This window comes from Papilio polytes, unplaced genomic scaffold (genome assembly GCF_000836215.1).
Source record: "Papilio polytes unplaced genomic scaffold, Ppol_1.0 DF822178.1, whole genome shotgun sequence".
In the NCBI taxonomy this organism is placed as follows: domain Eukaryota; kingdom Metazoa; phylum Arthropoda; class Insecta; order Lepidoptera; family Papilionidae; genus Papilio; species Papilio polytes.
In genome coordinates, this window is record NW_013527026.1 from 2,762,758 (window position 1) to 2,781,147 (window position 18,390).

Sequence of the window (18,390 nt, forward strand, 5' to 3'; positions counted from 1 at the left end):
GCCTACCTTATCCTAATCCAATAGTTTGGGCGCATCGGGTTTTCGTCCTCCATATAAATCTATCATCCGTCATCTCAGTCATCACTCCCTTCTTGACCATGTCATCTTTCACACAATCCATAGTGAATCTTGCGAAGAAACTACGACTATCAATTAGCATGAAGTCTAGCTATATTTTCTTACCTGGAAAGCTATCGTATTGAAGAGTGTGAGCATCATTCGCAAAGGTAGCTTAGCCTTGTATGACTTGTGTGCCCACAGCCGATGCGCTCCCGCAGTGATACCCAGCCCCGAGCACAGATATAGAATAAACGCTGAAAACAAATTCATACATTTGTTACCACCACAATTAGCGATAATTATGGAACGGTCTTAAGTTCGATTTTATCATCTATACTATTATAATAAAGCGTAAATACACACCTCTTTGTTGCCTAAGATGTCAGCAATCACAGAATATTTTTGAATAATTCTCTTTTGTTATAAAAAGCCCTACACTTGCGTCACGCTTTGGGCAATATATTTGAACGGTATTAAACTTAGGGGGTAAATGTTTTGGATAAAAACCCTAATGTGGGAAAGAGACCATAAGTTGTTGCCAACATCAAGGAAGCAAATTTGTCGTCATGTCATGTCGTTTTGACATTTGTAATTGATAATTTGACAAATTTTCGTAATTCCATGCGGATGAAGTCACACGCGAACATCTAGTTTTTAGTTATATTATTGGAGTCTCTTTTTTTTAATCTTTCTCTAAGAAACTAACTTGGTCTAACTAACTAATAAAAATTAATTTGGTCATTTAGAGCACTTGATTGATCACTTACTTTTGAACTCAAGGCCGACAAATTGTAAGTTAGCTTTGTGCGTGTGTTATAAAGATTTTACTTACAAATTAAAAGTAATTAAGTATTGACACGTATTTCCATATTCAAATCTGATGTCAACTTACGAGGGCATGTTATTTCAAAGAAATTAAAAACAATGTTTTCTATCTCCGATACTTATTCAATGATTAACAACATGTTGTTATTGTTAGTTGTTAGTTTTATTGAAATCGAGTTTTGTTTTGAAAATGCAAGTTTATAAATAGATTATGCAATATTCTTACCGAACAGACTTGTCGACCACATCGCTTTGAAGAAGAAAAGATATCCACCGTAGAGTCCGGTTAAATGTAATAGAGCAAAGAGTATGACATTCCTCCATACTATCTCCCATTTTCTCTTTTCAGCCGACGGTGGAACTATCGCCGGTTCCACAGCTTTCGCATCTGCTTCGAACAGTGCCCACGATTCCCCGTTCTGCTGCCCTTGAGGCGGCATCTTCCTTAAACATTAAAGTTAGATGTTGTTAAACGAAAGCACTATACATTTCATTACTAAGAAAAGTCAAATTTATATACATATACAAGGCGACATTTCTTATGCTAGTGCAGCATTGCGTGAATTCATTGCCAATATATTCGATTTCTTTTTGACGATATTTACTGATTTTATTTCCTCGTTTAACATTATCCTTTTTATTACACATATTCGTGGATGCTTTAAGCCGATGTTAACATTGTAAAAAAGTGGGTCAATGTCAAGGTGATCAAACCACGCTGCATTTTAATAAAAACATAACGGATTGTGTTATTACTATATTCATCTACTGTTGAACTGTACTGGATCACTGAATGTACCATATATGTATATATATTTTTTGTGACTTAGTAGCCACTGTTCGCCTTGAAGAGGCATTTACAGATTCACCGAGCTTGAGGTGGCCGAGCGCAGATGGCGCTTACCCAAATCTCTTTTATGAGTAACTAGGCTCTAGGGCTCCCTCAGGAGCCTCGGCTCAGGCCGTTACTTCGTTTTTATTACCGGATTGGTGAAATATATTCTATAATTACTGTAATTCATATGTGTGTTTTGCACAGACATTTAGGGCTTTTTATTTAAGAAAGTATAATTAAAAATTATGTTGTGATCGCTGACATCTTACGCCACGAAGTAGTGTGTGTTTACGCTTTGTTATATTACTAATAATGTAAATATTAAGTTAACTTAAAAAAAACGCAAAATCCTTCCTTATTTTGTATTTCTTCTTTCGACTCTGATTAAGAATAAGCAATACAACTTTAATAAATCTACACATTCATTTGTTGTAGTGCAGTAAAAAACTTTAAATAATGACTGTAATATTTCCAAAGGAAATAATTTGGTATAAGAATTATTTTCTTATATATTTTACTTTTACTAATGCAGCTAAGGCTAAATTAACATTTTAAAATGCAATTAATAAGCTGTGTGTTATTTTTTTAAATGCACGTACGTCAAGGTTATAACAACAGAAGTACGACTTCACATACATTTTGTATCCATAGGTCTATATTTCTTTTTTTATATAGGTTTTAAGTCGTATATATTTTTACTAATTAATAATTGTGCAAATTGGACTTAAGTTACCTAATACTAAGAAAAAATCCGTTTTAATTTTTCTTTTGAATTTTTTTTAATGACAGTTAAAATTTGCATTTCGTTCGCAAGCCTGTTAAGTGTAAGTACAATGCTTATAATTATGGCTACGTATCATTTATTTCCTAAACGCGCACGGTAATTATTTCTATTTTCCGAATATGTAATAAAATTTTCATTAAATACACGTAGATTTTTTTTTTGAATGAATCGTTTGATGTTATTTAAAAATCTTTTTTTGACGAGTTCATTAAATTTTACGCAGGAGATATGTTAAAATTCATTGTTTTTATTATCAATATTATGAGTTACATAACTATATTATACTTTGCTATTATATTTATATCATATTAAATACTAGCTGTTCCCATGCGACTTCATCCGCATGAAATTATAAAAATTTCATTTTATTGTTCACATTTGTCAAATTATCAATTGCAAATGTCAAAATGACATGAAATGATGTCAAACCATGGCAACCTTACTTGATGTTGGCAACAACTTATGATCTCTTTTACACATTAGGGTTTTTATCTAAAATATTTACCCGTAAGCTTAACGGCATGAAAATAATATAGCCTAAAACGTGACGTAAGTGTAGGGCTTTTTATTAAAAAAAGAGTTATTCGAAAATGTGCTGTGATTGCTGACATCTTAGGCAACAAAGAAGTGTGTGTTTACGCTTTATTATAATAGTATAGATTTTATAAATGTTTTAGTTATAGTTGTTTGAATGATAGAAAATTATTGGCTTATTATTTAATTTGTTTTATGAATTAGAAAGTTTTATTAAAACTTAGGTAAGGTAAGTAAAATTTGATCGCTCTATTTCTTTTGGTAATGGAGCACAGGCTTTAATAAAAAACTTAGACATGTGGTAATAATAACAGTTAAGTGGTAAAGCCCGCTTAAGGATCTTCGCAGGAATGGGTTAGCACGCCCAGTAAAATACCACGACCACAGACGACAGGTGTAAAGTGGAAGCAATTCCGCGTTTCGTTTGAAGAGTGTGATGCCGGAGGCCCACCTTTAGTCCCTTTTCCTTCCCACACGTTTTCTTACACAAAAAGGATTTGAGGGTGCAGGAGACGCATAGAAAGTGGAAATATCCTTTTCATGTGTGTCCCTCCTCCGTCGATCAAAGGCAAGGCATCCGATATTGCGAATGTCTATGGACAGCGGTCGCTTCGCCATTTAGGCGGATTCAGGTAGCCGCTTGCTCGTTTGCCAACTTTTGATAGTAAAAAAAAATAAATAGTCCCTGTTATTCGTTACGCTTAGGAAATTTCATTCTTTTTAATTATTCTTCAATTTTAATATTGACCCATACAGAAATAACAAACAACTCACTATACTGTAAAGGTTGTACAAAGGTTACTATGTACATTGTATACAAGCGAGCGTCTTGAGAAAAAACTAAGTTATTTTACATATAACTCATTTGCGCGTATAATGAAGGAAACTTATTGAACAACTACGACAAGGCTCATCGTATGTATAATTTAAAACAGAATGACGTCATTGAAAAAAATAAAAATTTACATTGTCCCTAAAACTGTATAAGAAACCTAGAAGGTCACGTGACAAAAACAAGAAGATAATAAGGGTTTTTTATGTGAATACGAATAATGGAACGTGTGACACAGAGTAAGCTTAATGAAAAAAGTACAGACGAAGAATTAAATTTGCTTACCACTTAGTACCGAACATCGTAAGAGTTATAATTAAGAGTGAATGTGGCTATACCAAATTTTTCGAAATGCCTTGTGATGTCATATTTATGAAATTTATGTAATGATAAAAATAAAACATATTTCAATGAAATAAAAGAAAATAAAAGTCCCTGACTGTACGCGTTTCCAGGACTTGCATAATTTAGTGAATCCTGGCACTGAAGATTTAATAACGCCGGATGATAAATAAAAAAATAAACGCCTATATTGTAGTTGCAACTCTATTGCCATTTTACGATCCAATACACACAGACCGACATAAACGTATTGATGCAACTTCAAGTATGACCTTATTACATTTACAACACGTGCGAATTATGATTTTATCGGCCGACAAATTTGAGTATTCAAAAATCAGCTTGTATCTGAAAAACCTTCAAAAAATACAGCTCAAAATAACAGTTTCATTTACGAAAGAAATATTGAAATTTGTACAACAAATTGTATTTGTGTACTGCATGGGTAGAGCTCTTTAAGAGAACCCGATTTTGTTACAATCACTAAGCACCACAAATATCTTTTCTACAATTACATTTATAAAAGATTAAAAAATAATAATTAAATATAGTCTATGTAACTCACAGATAAACTACCTTTCTAACGGTGGAAGCATTTTTAAAATCTGCTCAGTAGTTTTAGAGTTATTTCAATACATACAAAAAAACAAATCTTTCCTCTTTATAATATTAAGTACGGGTTATTATTAAGTACGCCAAAAGATCATTGTTTTATTTACAATACATTTATGAGAAGTTAATTGAAGTTGTAAGTAACATGCATGTTTGTTTCACCTTGTGACAATTACAGGTTAAAATGAGATCAATGATTACAGTACTAAAGGTCAATGACATCAAAATGTAACAATACATTTCGTTATTTAGTTCAATGCACGTGATAATTGTTTTGATGTAACTTTTATAGACTTTAGCATGATCTATCTCCTACACAGATTTATTAGTGGACGTGCCGCACACAATGTTGCTAAGCGATCCATCTTGGACACTTGTGAGATAATCTAAGAAGAAGGGGGTACCTTAGTAATCATTCTCAGGTCATGAGCGTCAGTATAATAGCAATGTGTTTTTTTTATGCTAATGATCAAATTATAGCTTTAAGAAATATAACATACTAGCTTTCGCCCGCGACTCCGTCCGCGTGAAATTAAAAAAAAAACAAAAGTGAGTAGCCTATGTATGTGTTCTTCAAGACCCACATCTATATCAAATTTCATCGAAATCCGTTCAGCCGTTTAGGCTACAAACTCTAACAAACATCCATCCTTCCGTCTATCCATCCATCCATCTAAACTTTTGCATTTACTCGTATAATATTAAAGTAAGACTAGTCGTGGCCTATCTCTTTTCGCGCTGAATTAAAATAAGGGATCAGAGCTTATGCATTCCAAATAGTGTTCTACAAGTTTGTAAAATTTAATCCAGATCCATTCACACGTTCTAGATAATACCTTAATAACAAGTATCCATCGACCAAAATATTTGTATTTAAATTAACAAACCAATGTAAAGACAACTTAAATCTAGGGACTAGAAGTCGTTCACAAACTTAGTAAAATAACGCACGGGTCTCAAGTTAAGTACCAGATTGGATCCTGAAGGTTCCAATTAGTCAATAATCACCTTTTATGCTGTAATAATTTAAATTTGTCATTTGTATCTTAATGGTAATTAATTTAACTACATTTTCAACGTAATAACAATAGAAATAATTACTTTTATGATTATATTTTAATTAATGCTTCCGACGACGCACTAGTACGCGTGAATTGCCTTACAATTTATTACTAATTCATTGCATTATTACAACTGTCACTTGTGAAATTGATTTTGTAATACAAAAAGTAGAAAACAATGACAATCATTTTTATTATGGTATCATATAACGCAATTAACGACAAGTTGATCAAGTTGCACCAATTGCTTAATAGATAAAGGATCATCCTATCACGTAGTCGTGTGTTCCAATTTCACCTTTTTTATAAACCAGCTGTTGCTTGCGACTTCGCCCGCGTAAAATTAAAAAATATAGCCTGTTAGTCGCTGGTAATGTAGCTTTTTAATGGTGAATAAATTCTTGAAATCGGCCCAGTAGTTTCTGAGTTATTTCAATACATACAAAAATCCAATAATTCAGATATTTCTTTATAATATTAGTAATAAAGACAATTAGATCTACATTTTAATGTTAATAAAAACTACTATTATTCCTTGCTCGAGTTTATAGATTTTATATAAAAAAAATATCCGCAAATTCAACAACGTTTGACGGGAACAATTGACAATTGTTATTTCGGACGTACAGAGTGGCGTGACATGTGACGTAGAGGGACACAATCGAACGATGATCGAGATAAATGAGGACGTAACATCGCCAGTTCAAGTTCTCTATTTGCTAATTCAATTCCTATACCAACAGCTAATTACAGTATCGAACCGTTCCACGAATCTTACGCAAGTGTTAATCGATGTGTAATTCAGGAAATTTCTACATTTTTGTATGGATATTATATTTTTTAGTAGACTAAAAATACGAATAAAATCACACTTACATTAAAATTAAATCATGCAATGCAAATGTATTTCACAATAAGCACATAATTAATTTAACTATTAATTAAAATTATTTTTTTTAATCTAATTTTAAATAATTGTTTAAAAAAAATATTATATTATACTTTCATTTATTATACTTTCATTTTTAATTATAACTATTGAAATATTAAGATTGTAATTATTAAGTAGGTTTAATTGTGTACTGTTTTCAACAGATTAATAAAAGCGTAGCATTTTAATCAAGTAACATTAGTAGGAACAAAAATTATATTAAACTAAAATACATGACAATCGAAATAAAGAATGAAAGAACTCACTTCCGATTGCACTGGTCAAGGAAGACGATTCCAGAAAATAATGCCGCTACACAGAACTAACTCTTGAATAAATCAACTAGCAATCGTTAGAATTAAATAAATTAGTTTTGTACCTTTTTATAATTAATATAAAACACAAACTATTCTCACTGAACTTGATTTAGGAACTAAAACGTTCACAAGCTGCGTTCAGATTTAGTTGTCGCGAAAGACTGCGAATGAAAATTCGTTTAAAGCTATTTTATACATTGCCATTATGCTATTACGATTGTAAAGATGACCGGCGTGGACGTGTCGTCTCTCACGACCCACGCGGAAAATAGGGGTCTTTGTGTCAATCGGCGGGATAAAATTTCCACTTAGAGATATTTTGTATATGTTTAGAAATATCAGTATCATCTAATAATTACCAGTTATTTAAACCAACACCTGAACAAATTCTTAGACAAAATTTCATATTATCGTATTCTTTATAGCTGTTGCTTGCGACTTCATCTGGGTGAAATTAAAAATAATAAGAATATAGCCTATGTTACTCAGCGATAACATAGCTTTTTAATTATGAATAAATTTAGAATCGGCCCAGTACTTTTTGAGTTAATTTAATTCAAAGAAAAATACAAATCTTTCCTCTTTATGATAATAGTATAGGGTATTGACAAACATTAGATGACATTTACTTTTAAAAATGAAAGGAGGGTATAAATCCCAAAGATTATCAGTCCTCGTATCTTAGTAGTTAACCATTTTGTTTTTTCCCAGTATGTTTATGGAAAGCCTCATTGTGGTTTGTGAGATTGTGGCACAATTATCCGCAAACGGTCTGCGTGTTTGACTTCCGTCTACTTTGAATTTAGAATGGACTCAAGCCCTTTTGAAAGGTTCGTAATTAAGATATTAATTATGTGATTTATTTATTCTTGTAAAGGTATATCAAAGCAATAAAGATCTTGCCAAATATTTTACAAATCACAATATTTGTACGGAGCCTTGAAAATAGCATTAAAGTTTAAATAAACTTACAAATCGTTTGTCTTCCATTATATTGCTATTACACCTAATTATTTGCAATTTTGACAGAATATATTAAAAAAAATAAATCGCACATCTAATATTTTTATCGACTATTAAAATAAATTATTAGCAAGCACCTCTGCCTCTATAAAACATATAATTCTATCCGAAATAACATGTTTTGATTTATTTAATTCATAATTGAAATAAAATATTGTAACTACATTAGCCGAAACGTGCGCTACATTTTTACTTACTTAGTATTCCAAACAGTTCTTAGTTACATCATACATGTTGTTAATCAAAACATTGAACATTGAATCTGGTTACAATATCTATGAAAACCACGAAAACATTTTAATGGGAATGTTTATTCAGAATTAACTTCATTGGAATTTGAAACTTTTAGCGTACCAGGAATTTCAGATTGTACAAGAGTTTCACTTTTATCAACATCATGGTATTTACTGAACATCCCCAACAAAAAATAAATTCGCAGAAAAATCTCAACAATCATATTTTGTTTATTTATCATAATTCATACTAATATTATAAATGCGAAAGTTTAAGTGGATGGATAGATGTTTTTTAGAGTTTGTACTCTAAATTTGCCATAGATGTAGAGGATAGTGTGGAAGAACACGTAGGCTACTTGCATTTGTTTTTTTTAGTTTCGCGCGGACGGAATCGCGGGCGTAAGCTTGTAGATCCCATTAGTGGATCTTATGGGTCCGCGTCTAATACGAAGACCCCATTCCGGAAGACTTGTGCATCGATATTTCGATGAAGGCTATACAACAATTTCAGTTACAAATAACACCTTGTACTTTACACAGTATCACAAAAAATCAATAGTACATGCGTAATAGAGCCAATGACAAAACTTGACCTAACTGAGTAAAACATACTATTTTTATGTAGCTAATAGTGTATGCACATATGTAGTTTGAAACCTAATATTAATGTTTATCTTACAAAGTAATAAATATATCTTGTATCATTTGCTAACTATTTTAATATTTGACTTTACTCAAATGTAATATTTAATTGCGTTTTAAACGAAATACACTTTTAAAAATAATTTTAAGTCAATTGCATTCTGGGTGGAATTTTATCATTGGAATTAACAAAAGTGACATTTTCAAAGCTAATTTGGAATGTTAAGCTATCTATATTCTCGTATTGCATATCAATATTGCAATATTGTACATATTAAATGAAAAATTGAAATAGCTCGATACAAATTAAGATATAGATAGTGGGTGGTAAACGGTATGAGATAAAAGTCTGGACCGTGCATCAACAGGATGCGGTCTGGAGAGTCGGGTGATTTGGATTAAGCACTTGACACTTGTTACAAATAGACGTATGAGTAACTGATCGCTATTGTTTGAATTTTATATTCCCGATGTATGATAGCAGAATAAATTATCACCTCTTGATAAAAAGGACTAAAGAACTGAGAAGTAGGATTTCTTATTCTCACTGACATCTCACGCTTATGGTTATTGATAGATATTCTAAGTGCTAGTAACCCTCTAAGATTGTAAATAAAACGCTTCGAGACTAATGTATGCATTTCTTGAAGATGATATTTCACTAGTAGGCACATATTCGATATTACTATGTCTATAGAAAGGTTCAAAAACCATGCGAGATCTTTCTTTAATCGACAGTTATTACCGCAAAAAACATTAAATGAAACTTAAATTCTCACTTTGCTTTACGATTAATTCTTGTTCATTTTCCTTTCTAACTTTAATTAATTGCATATTATTTTAGAGATAGTAAATATATTTTTAATTAAAGTTATTTACATGAGCACAGCATCACGTTTTTGAGCCAATGAATGATAACAGTACCACGTGTTTGGACTTCGTTCTTTACTGAAAGTCATATGTTAGAGTAATGATAATGAGTTACTAGCTTTCTCCCGCGACTCCGTGCGCGTGGAATTAAAAACAAAAGCGAGTAGCCTATGTGTTCGTCCAGACTATCCTCTACGTCGACGCCAAATTTCATCGAGATACGTCTAGCTGTTAAGGCTACAAACTCTAACAAACATTCATCTATGTAAACCTTTCGCATTTGTAACATTAGTAAGATATTGTTTAAGGTCACATTTGACATGGATTTATGATCTAACTTAGAGAGGTTAAATTGTTACTGAAGTGGCCCCTCAGCGTAGTTTTCTTATAGTAAGTTTTTTTTTTATTTAGATCGTCTAAACTCACAAATTTAATCATTATTTTTATTGATTTTTAAATGTTTCTTAAATGTTGTTTAATCTTTGTATAGTTCTGCTAATAACATTATGTAACAAAAGGTTATGAACTCAATTATTCATGGTTTACAGGTAATAATAAGTTAATGCGCATACATATAAAAACCCGTTTTTCCTCGTTTTACGTTTTTAGTAATTTGTCAAGCAATAACTAATAGAATTTGTTAAGTATATAGTTAAGATATAATTACAATAACAACCGTCATGATGTCAGTGTCTTAATAACATTTTAATCAGAATACTTTTTAGTACATATTCATTGAAAAAAGTGGGTATTGATATCTATTCACCTGTAGCTATACTAATATTATAAAGAGGAAAGATTTGCATTTATGTATTTATTGAAATAACTCAAAAACTACTGGGACGATTTCAAAAATTAAAAATTAAAAAACTACGTTATCAGTGAGTAACATATGTTTTATTTTTTATTGTTTTTTATTTCATGCGCACAAAGTCGCGAGCAATAGCTAATTATGTCTAAAACTACTTGATAAGTAAATCATTATGTAGTCAGTGCTTATTACATCAGAATCGATATCCTTTACATTAGTCCATCATAATTACTCTCTATTAATCTGTCATTCCATCATTTTCTCACGTCGAGGAAACAGATTCAAGACAAATAAAGCGCCGAACTGAGGATTAGATTATTTATAAATCAGTCCAATGTAATATTTCTCTCTCTGTTATTTCAAACAGAATATGAGGGGTAGCAATATGTGGTAATGTCGATCTCATTGTAGACGAAACCAACAAAACTTACCAAACCATGACCTAGTCAACTATGATCGCTGAATCACGACAGAAGAATAAACTGTATCAATATTTTCTAAGATTGTCTATTTATTTTATTTATTACTTTTACTTTGTGAAATGTGATACAATTATCTTAACAATAACCCTATTTTTCAACCTCATCTAATACTAGATATCGCCCGCGACTACGTCCGCGTGTAATTAAAAACAACCAAAACAAGTAGCCTATGTTTTCTTCCAGGCTATCCTCTACAACTATGCCAAATTTCATCGAGATCCGTTCAGCAGTTTAGGCTACAAACTCTAACAAATACCCATCCATCGAAATCATCGCATTTATAACAATAGTAAGGTTAGTTAGATTACAATATTTTTTCTGTTCATATAAACCACAGCCATAACAAAACAAATTTATCCAAGTGTAATAAAACTGAACATATCGAATGTGCCCCCACTCGATCACCTTTGGACCCTCGTGATACGTAATTTTAATAAGTGATTTCTGCAAACATTTCGAACTACATTGATTCGTACGCCGTGATTGTCGCGTGATAGGTTATAGCTACAGAGCAGAGCTCTTATTTACAATGTTATATAACCATTATGCAACAAATTACATTACCTTATTAAATACACTAGTATCTCTATGGCCCTATATAAATATAAATAAACTAGTAGCGTATATGTCCTTCCAGTCTCTACTCTATGCCAAATTTCACCGAAATCTGTTCAGCCGTTTAGGCGTTAAACTCTATAAAACATTATCTATCGAAACATTCACATTTATATCTTAGTAAGATATATGATTGTGAAACGAAAAATAATGTTACAGTTGGTATCTAGGGTTAATTAGTCTAATACAAGCTCGCTTCGACCATTGGGAGCAAATGCTACGTTTCTTGCAAAGAGGTCGTGGAACGTAAAACAATTGTGATCCGGTCACTTTTAGCTTAGAAATGTAATCTTCTTAAATTAAGCCAAAAGTATACACTAAAAACTTTGTCCTTGAAATTAAAAGTGGAATGATTAGGGAGACGATTATACGTTATTATCCATCTTTTCTGTAAAGCAATTCATTTTTCGTAAACTTATTTTCCTGTTAGAATATTACACTTAGTAAAACATAAAAAAGTAATCCAAGCGATATCATTAACAGCTATTTGAAGGAAAAAATCGCAGCTACAAAGAGCGATATTTGAAAGAGGTAAAACTTATTTCGTGACGGTAACATTTTTGTCAACTAATGACTTTAGCATGATACTTTAGTGTATGAATAGAGTGACATAATTCGAGCTTGTTAAATGCACGATAAATAACAAAGGGCCAAAATTTAAGCAGCTATATAAGACGCAGTGATGGCATTAAGTTATTAAATATCAAGATTGGCAGTATGTTGGTAAGTTAACTGTTAAACTATGTATAGTAACATTAAATATTCAAATAATGTCATCGTCAAAAATATATATTTTCAGTTTAAAGTGCAATGTCTGATAGCCATCACGGCTTTCTTAGCTGTGATCGATGGAAGTAGAATTATTCGATCCCCAGGTATGTTTTACTCTTTCATATTTTGCTTATTGTTGGGTGTCGTTTCATGGTTTCAGTTTACTAAATAAACAACTGTTTGGAGAATGAATTCTCTATTAGACCACCTTCTTTCGTTTTTACTGATTTTATAAACAGGATACTTTTTGTGCCGGAAAACTCCGACACCATTAGAAAGCTTTTGTTAGCGAAAATTGAGTGCATCGTGAGAAAGTTCGCAAATAAAATTTGTAATGATTCATTTAAGGTAATCGAGGATGGGACGGCAGTTTTGATAGCCACCCTAGTGCTGGTAATGCACGTGTCTCACAAAGCCATGGTCCTCTCGCTCGGTCTTCTTGGGGAGGATCTGTCGGCGCTGGGGCTCGAACATTCGGAAACGGCGGATATGGAGCAGCGAGATCTTTGGGTTCCGGATGGGATACTGGATCTTTAGGGAGGTCAAGTAATACTGGTTGCGCTTCCGGATGGTGAAAGAAGAAGAAACATTATGTTAATGATTTTGATTTGGACGTGGATAACTATGGGGAATTATTATGCATTAAATAGATATAAACATGAATTACCTAATTATTACTAACAATTAAAAAAAATATATTAAATTAAATGTCTTTTTAATTACCTTACCTTAATCATCATTTGCTCACTATTAATATACGAAAGTAAAATTAACTATTACATTTCAATGTATAAGACTAATTTAAAGTTAATTTACTACTTTTCAAAAGTTACTTATTTGTAAATGATAATATATTAAAATTATATATCCAAATACAGTCGGCCACACGTCTGGGGCCTGTCCCACCACTTTCAGATAGAGGCTCAGATAGCTTAAAATGACGTCAGATAAGGTAACAAAATCCAATATTTCCATCACATATTTTGCACGACAATTTACAATTTGGTGGGACAGGCCTTTAGTATAGCAAAAGCTTTGGATAGTAAATAAAATGTTATATAGGGTATAGCAAAGCACATAATATATCATACGTCAGAGTTCAGTTTACTATTATTAATATTTGAAATACTTACTTTTAACATTGAAACATAAAATAAATCATAACATCTCCATTAATTATGACAGACGCAAGGAACTCTAGGCTAATGATTAGAAGCCAATTTGTTGGCGACGTTCGTTTGTTTTGTTGTGACACGGAAAAGGTTGGCTGTGAATAACACAACCTGCCTTTGTTGCAGATAGTTTCCTTTTCCTATAAAAGTAAATTTAAATTAAGAACGTATAACTTATTGCTTATTAATAAAAAAAGTTTCATTAATTATCCTTAAAAATACTACGATTCATTAAAATGTATTTTTTAATGTTTTGTTTCTATTTAAAATTTTACCGAGCGTAAATTTGTATTATGTGATAATACAATAAAAACAGTAGCACGAAACAATGGCATAATTTTTTTTCGTTATTATAATTAATTAGAAACACAATTAAAACTTTTGTTTGGACAAAGTTTTAAAATTTTTCAAATACACGTAATACATAATACTACTCGCGTAAATTGCTTTACTTGTTATTAATACAAAATGTTGTAGACCGTAACATTATTTTTTTTCTCGTAAACTATTATTATTCTTTATTGAACGACTTCCCAAACGGAGGAGGTACTCAATACGTCTGTATGTTTTTTTTTTAATTCTATATTTCCTCAAGCTGTATAAAAATATACTAAAGTACATAAAATGTAATACGACTAAAATATATTTGTTTTTCAATTTACATGTTTTTTTAAATTATCTTGTCTCCTTCTGGCTGGCTTTTATATATAAACTAGCTGTACCCGTGCGGCTTCATTCGGATGAAATTCTGAAAATTTTATTTTATTGTTTACATTTGTCAAATTATCAATTGTCAAGCAAAATGTCAAAATGTGATATGACATGACATGACAAACCTTTCTTTGTTGATGTTGGCAGCAACTTATGGTCTCTTTCCCACATTAGGGTTTTTATCCAAAACATTTACCCCCTAAGTTTAATGGCGTGAAAATATGTAGCCTAAAACGTGACGTAAATGTAGGGCTTTTTATTAAAACAAGAATTATTCAAAAATATACTATAACTTTAATAATAAAAACTGTAATGTTTTTTTATACAAAAACACAATATTACAGTTCACATATAATATCTAACAGGAAATGTATAAAAAATGTGCAGTTATTATTATATTACGAAATATGCAGAACAGAAAAAGAAAACATTGGGTACTATAAGGAAAGCCTGAAAGTGACTACTACATGCAACGCTCAACTAATTGCCCCACCATTTCTCTTCGGAGAAAATGTTACTTTGTTATTAACTAGCACCGCCGATACTTACCGAACTGTGTCGATACAAATTTCTTACATTCAGCGTTTTGAAATGCAAGGTTTCCTCGAGCTTCGAGTAAGTTAATTAGAAACTAAACGACGTTCAATAACCTATTTTTACAATAAAATCCATTGTCTGTTATTTCCACTGGTTTAAATGTTATTTTTCTATGTTTTTATAAAGTAGTATATTTAATAATACCTGTCCCACCACTGACTGATAGCGACTCAGGCAGCTTAGAAGTAACGTCATTGTCAGTTAGAATACCAAAATCCGATATTTTCATCACGTATTCTATACGTTGAATCATCTGTCAATTTACAAGAAATGTGGGACAGGCGCTTAATATTGGTACTTACATTTATATTTTTTGTAAATTAGATAAGAAAACAAAAGCAGCGTGGGCACTCAAAATGCCCAAAGCCGAGAGAAAAGCATAATGATTTGGTAACCTTTGTATGGCAATCACTAAGGAACGCTGGCTTGTTTATGAACCCAATTACGGGTGGGATACACTGGCTAGCCAATGTTGCAGGAGCTATTTTCTTTGCCGCTACTAGTATGCAAGTCGTTGAATTAATTCTTGCCAAAGACGATCCTAAACGCCTTTTCGAATGCTTCAGCGTTCTCTCGTTTTGTGGCATGGGCATTATCAAATTAATCTCATTACGACGTAACGAAAAGTCATGGCGTTATCTCCTTAACGAGTCAGCACAACTCGAAATAGAAGAATTGAAAGAAGAAAGAAATCCATCACCTCTCGAATATGACTCGGATAATGAAAATAATATCATTGTATCTAAATATGCTAAACGTTACAGCAAATCGTTTAAATTCACATTTACGCTGCTACCGAGAATATACAGTTTTACGGCGATAATATTTATTGTGTCACCTTTTATTCAATACGCGCTGTGGCAATTGAAAGGTCAGAAAACTGTCGACTACCCACATATACTGCCAGTATGGGTCCCGTTTGCTGAAAGGAGTATATTTTGGTACATATTAAGCGTTACACTGGAGACTATTGCGGCAATTTATTGTGTGTGTGTGCACATCGCCTTCGACCTTACAATAGTCGGTCTGATGATATTTATACATGGACAGTTTTCTCTGCTACACGCCAAAAGCGAACAAATAGCCAGCAGCGGCAAAGAATGTACTCTGAGCAGTGCAAGAGACGTTCGCGCACATATGAGAATAAAAAATTGTCACCGTTTCCACATTGCACTTATACAGTAAGTATTATATTCCAACTTGCATAAAATATATAATAATAAAAATATTTATACTTGTATTTGCTAGACAAAATATTAACACAAAAAGAAAATCATAGCATGCGTCTCATGGTTGCTTCTTTAATCCACCGGTTCGCAGTAGTTGTGGCATATTCTCTCTCGAGTGTTCTTTCTGAATTATCATTACAAAATACGAGTAAGTGTCGACTAGTAATATAAATGTTTTACAGGATAGTAAAACAGCTTAATCTGTTGACAAAGAACATTTTGGGATTTTACTTCTGGTTGGCGACGGTCACATTGTGCTCCGTCGCGGTGCAACTTAAATCTGTGAGTATACAATAATAGTGCATGTACTTTGACCCCTACTAGTAACGTTCACGTATTGAGATACGCGATGCGGCAACAATTCAACGATTATTCACTAACACACGGCTTTGTCCTGCGCGCTCGCAATTCGCCCTCTGAATGCCAATAGTTATTTAGTGATATAGATTTTTCAGGTTGATATTTGTAGTAAAAAATTCATCCTTGGTCAATAGCATATTGGGTAGTCTGTAATATCAGCATAACCGTGAACTTTCCCTGCTACGAGTATAACAATATTTTTTTCTATTCCCTGCAGGATTTGAGCACCACTCAACTGATATCTTTACTTCAATACATGGGCGCTACACTCACACAACTATTTCTTTATTGTAATTACGGCGACTCCGTTTTAAATATGGTAAGATCGAACAATAAACCTTTAAATTTGTAATAGAAATGTTGAACCAGTAGTACAACTTATTTAATAAAGGATTTGAGTTTTGAAATAACATAGTTTTCTAAATAACTATGCTGATATTATAAAGAGGAAAGATTGGTGTTTTTGTGTGTGACTAACAGGCCAATTTTAAAAATTATTTCACCGTTAGAAAGGTAAATTATGTGTAAGTAACATAGGTAATTTTTAATATCACGCGGACGCAATCGCGAGCAACATCTAGTAATTAATAATACCGAAGTAATAAAATAACCTATAACTTTTAGAGCTCAGCTGGTATAGGCAGGGGTCCTCAGGGGTCGGCATGGTGGTGCCTAAGCCCGCGTGTCCGCAAGGAGCTGCTTCTCCTCATGATGGGCATGTCGCGGCGCTATCAGCTGTACGCCGGACCATTCTTTTCACTAAATTTGCCGTCTTTTATACAGGTGTGAATATTACATGTAAAATAAGCGTTGTAGCCAATAAAGGTGTACTTAATATGTCTAGAAGTGGATTAAAATTGAATATCACGTTTATAGTAATGAAGTAAAAGTCGAAGGCAAAATATGTCATTATTCTAATTTACTTTTTAAATAATGGTTCTGGTATGATTGCCAGAGTATTTACACGCGCTGACTTAATACTTCTTACCTAACATGAGTCTATTTCGAAATGGCTGTAGCTGTAGTATCCGTTTGAGAGATGTTTCGCGATGTGACGTGACAATTCTGTGGATCAAATTAAATATCGTTTGTTTTAAATGGCGTTATTTTTTTTACAGATCGTCCGCACAGCATATAGCTATTACGCAGTGCTTCGGCAAAAGTCTACATAAAGCAGACCTTGTTATAAGACTTTTAATGTTTAACACACACCTTAGCTGTTGCAAGATTTCTACTCGGAAAATAAAGTGACGAAGAAAGAATGAAGAGACTCCGAGCCCGCACCGTTGTAGTGATGCACCTGTAGATGTCATTGTCAGATTGTGAACTGAGACAATTAATAATCCCAATAGCTTTTTTTTTTAAAATGTCATGAACAAGATACCTCTGTAGTATAACGTATATCATATTACAATAAACATTTACGTCACTACTTCCAAGAGTTTCAGTTGTTATCCAAAAAAGTATTTTATTTCCCTGAATTCATTGTTAAAGAAGTATAAAATAATGTCATTAATATTTTAAACGTAATTAAATTAAAAAAATCTGTTCAACTGCGTGTACGTGAATGTTTAGACATACGTATTAATATTCTAAACCTAACAATATGGTAAGAAGAAATTAGAATATTTGAATTAGTCAAGTACTGAGTTCACTTGTAAGTTAAAACGAAAACAGCAGAAAAACACTTTACGCAAAGGTTATAAGTGGTTTTTGTTAATATTCCACGTAATAATAT

The 18,390-nt window shown here is 32.3% G+C and overlaps 3 protein-coding genes across 6 annotated transcripts in view; 2 read left to right on the forward strand and 1 right to left on the reverse strand.

The window, feature by feature from the left end:
- LOC106106683 (acyl-CoA Delta(11) desaturase-like) overlaps positions 1-7,306 on the reverse strand; it is a 10,473-nt gene extending 3,167 nt beyond the window's left edge. Inside the window, exons 1-3 of one of the 4 annotated variants that reach the window (XM_013287308.1) lie at positions 7,083-7,306; positions 1,112-1,325; positions 184-314 (exon numbers count right to left, since the gene is read on the reverse strand). In XM_013287308.1, the coding sequence (XP_013142762.1) occupies positions 184-314; positions 1,112-1,325 (345 nt within the window). In that variant the 5' untranslated portion in view covers positions 7,083-7,306. Of the gene's footprint in view, positions 1-183; positions 315-1,111; positions 1,330-7,082 lie in introns of all 4 variants that reach the window. The other 3 variants (XM_013287307.1, XM_013287309.1, XM_013287310.1) reach the window with 3 other exon arrangements.
- Positions 7,307-12,503: 5,197 nt separating this feature from the next.
- LOC106106590 lies at positions 12,504-13,291 on the forward strand. The gene is made up of 3 exons (XM_013287189.1): positions 12,504-12,535; positions 12,612-12,687; positions 12,932-13,291. The coding sequence occupies exons 1-3, from the start codon at positions 12,530-12,532 to the stop codon at positions 13,156-13,158; spliced, it is 309 nt and encodes a 102-aa protein (XP_013142643.1). The 5' UTR covers positions 12,504-12,529; the 3' UTR covers positions 13,159-13,291.
- A 2,056-nt stretch (positions 13,292-15,347) lies between these two features.
- LOC106106558 (odorant receptor 94b-like) lies at positions 15,348-17,872 on the forward strand. The gene is made up of 5 exons (XM_013287156.1): positions 15,348-16,244; positions 16,475-16,574; positions 16,870-16,971; positions 17,277-17,435; positions 17,771-17,872. The coding sequence occupies exons 1-5, from the start codon at positions 15,496-15,498 to the stop codon at positions 17,822-17,824; spliced, it is 1,164 nt and encodes a 387-aa protein (XP_013142610.1). The 5' UTR covers positions 15,348-15,495; the 3' UTR covers positions 17,825-17,872.
- The last annotated feature ends 518 nt before the right edge of the window (positions 17,873-18,390 follow it).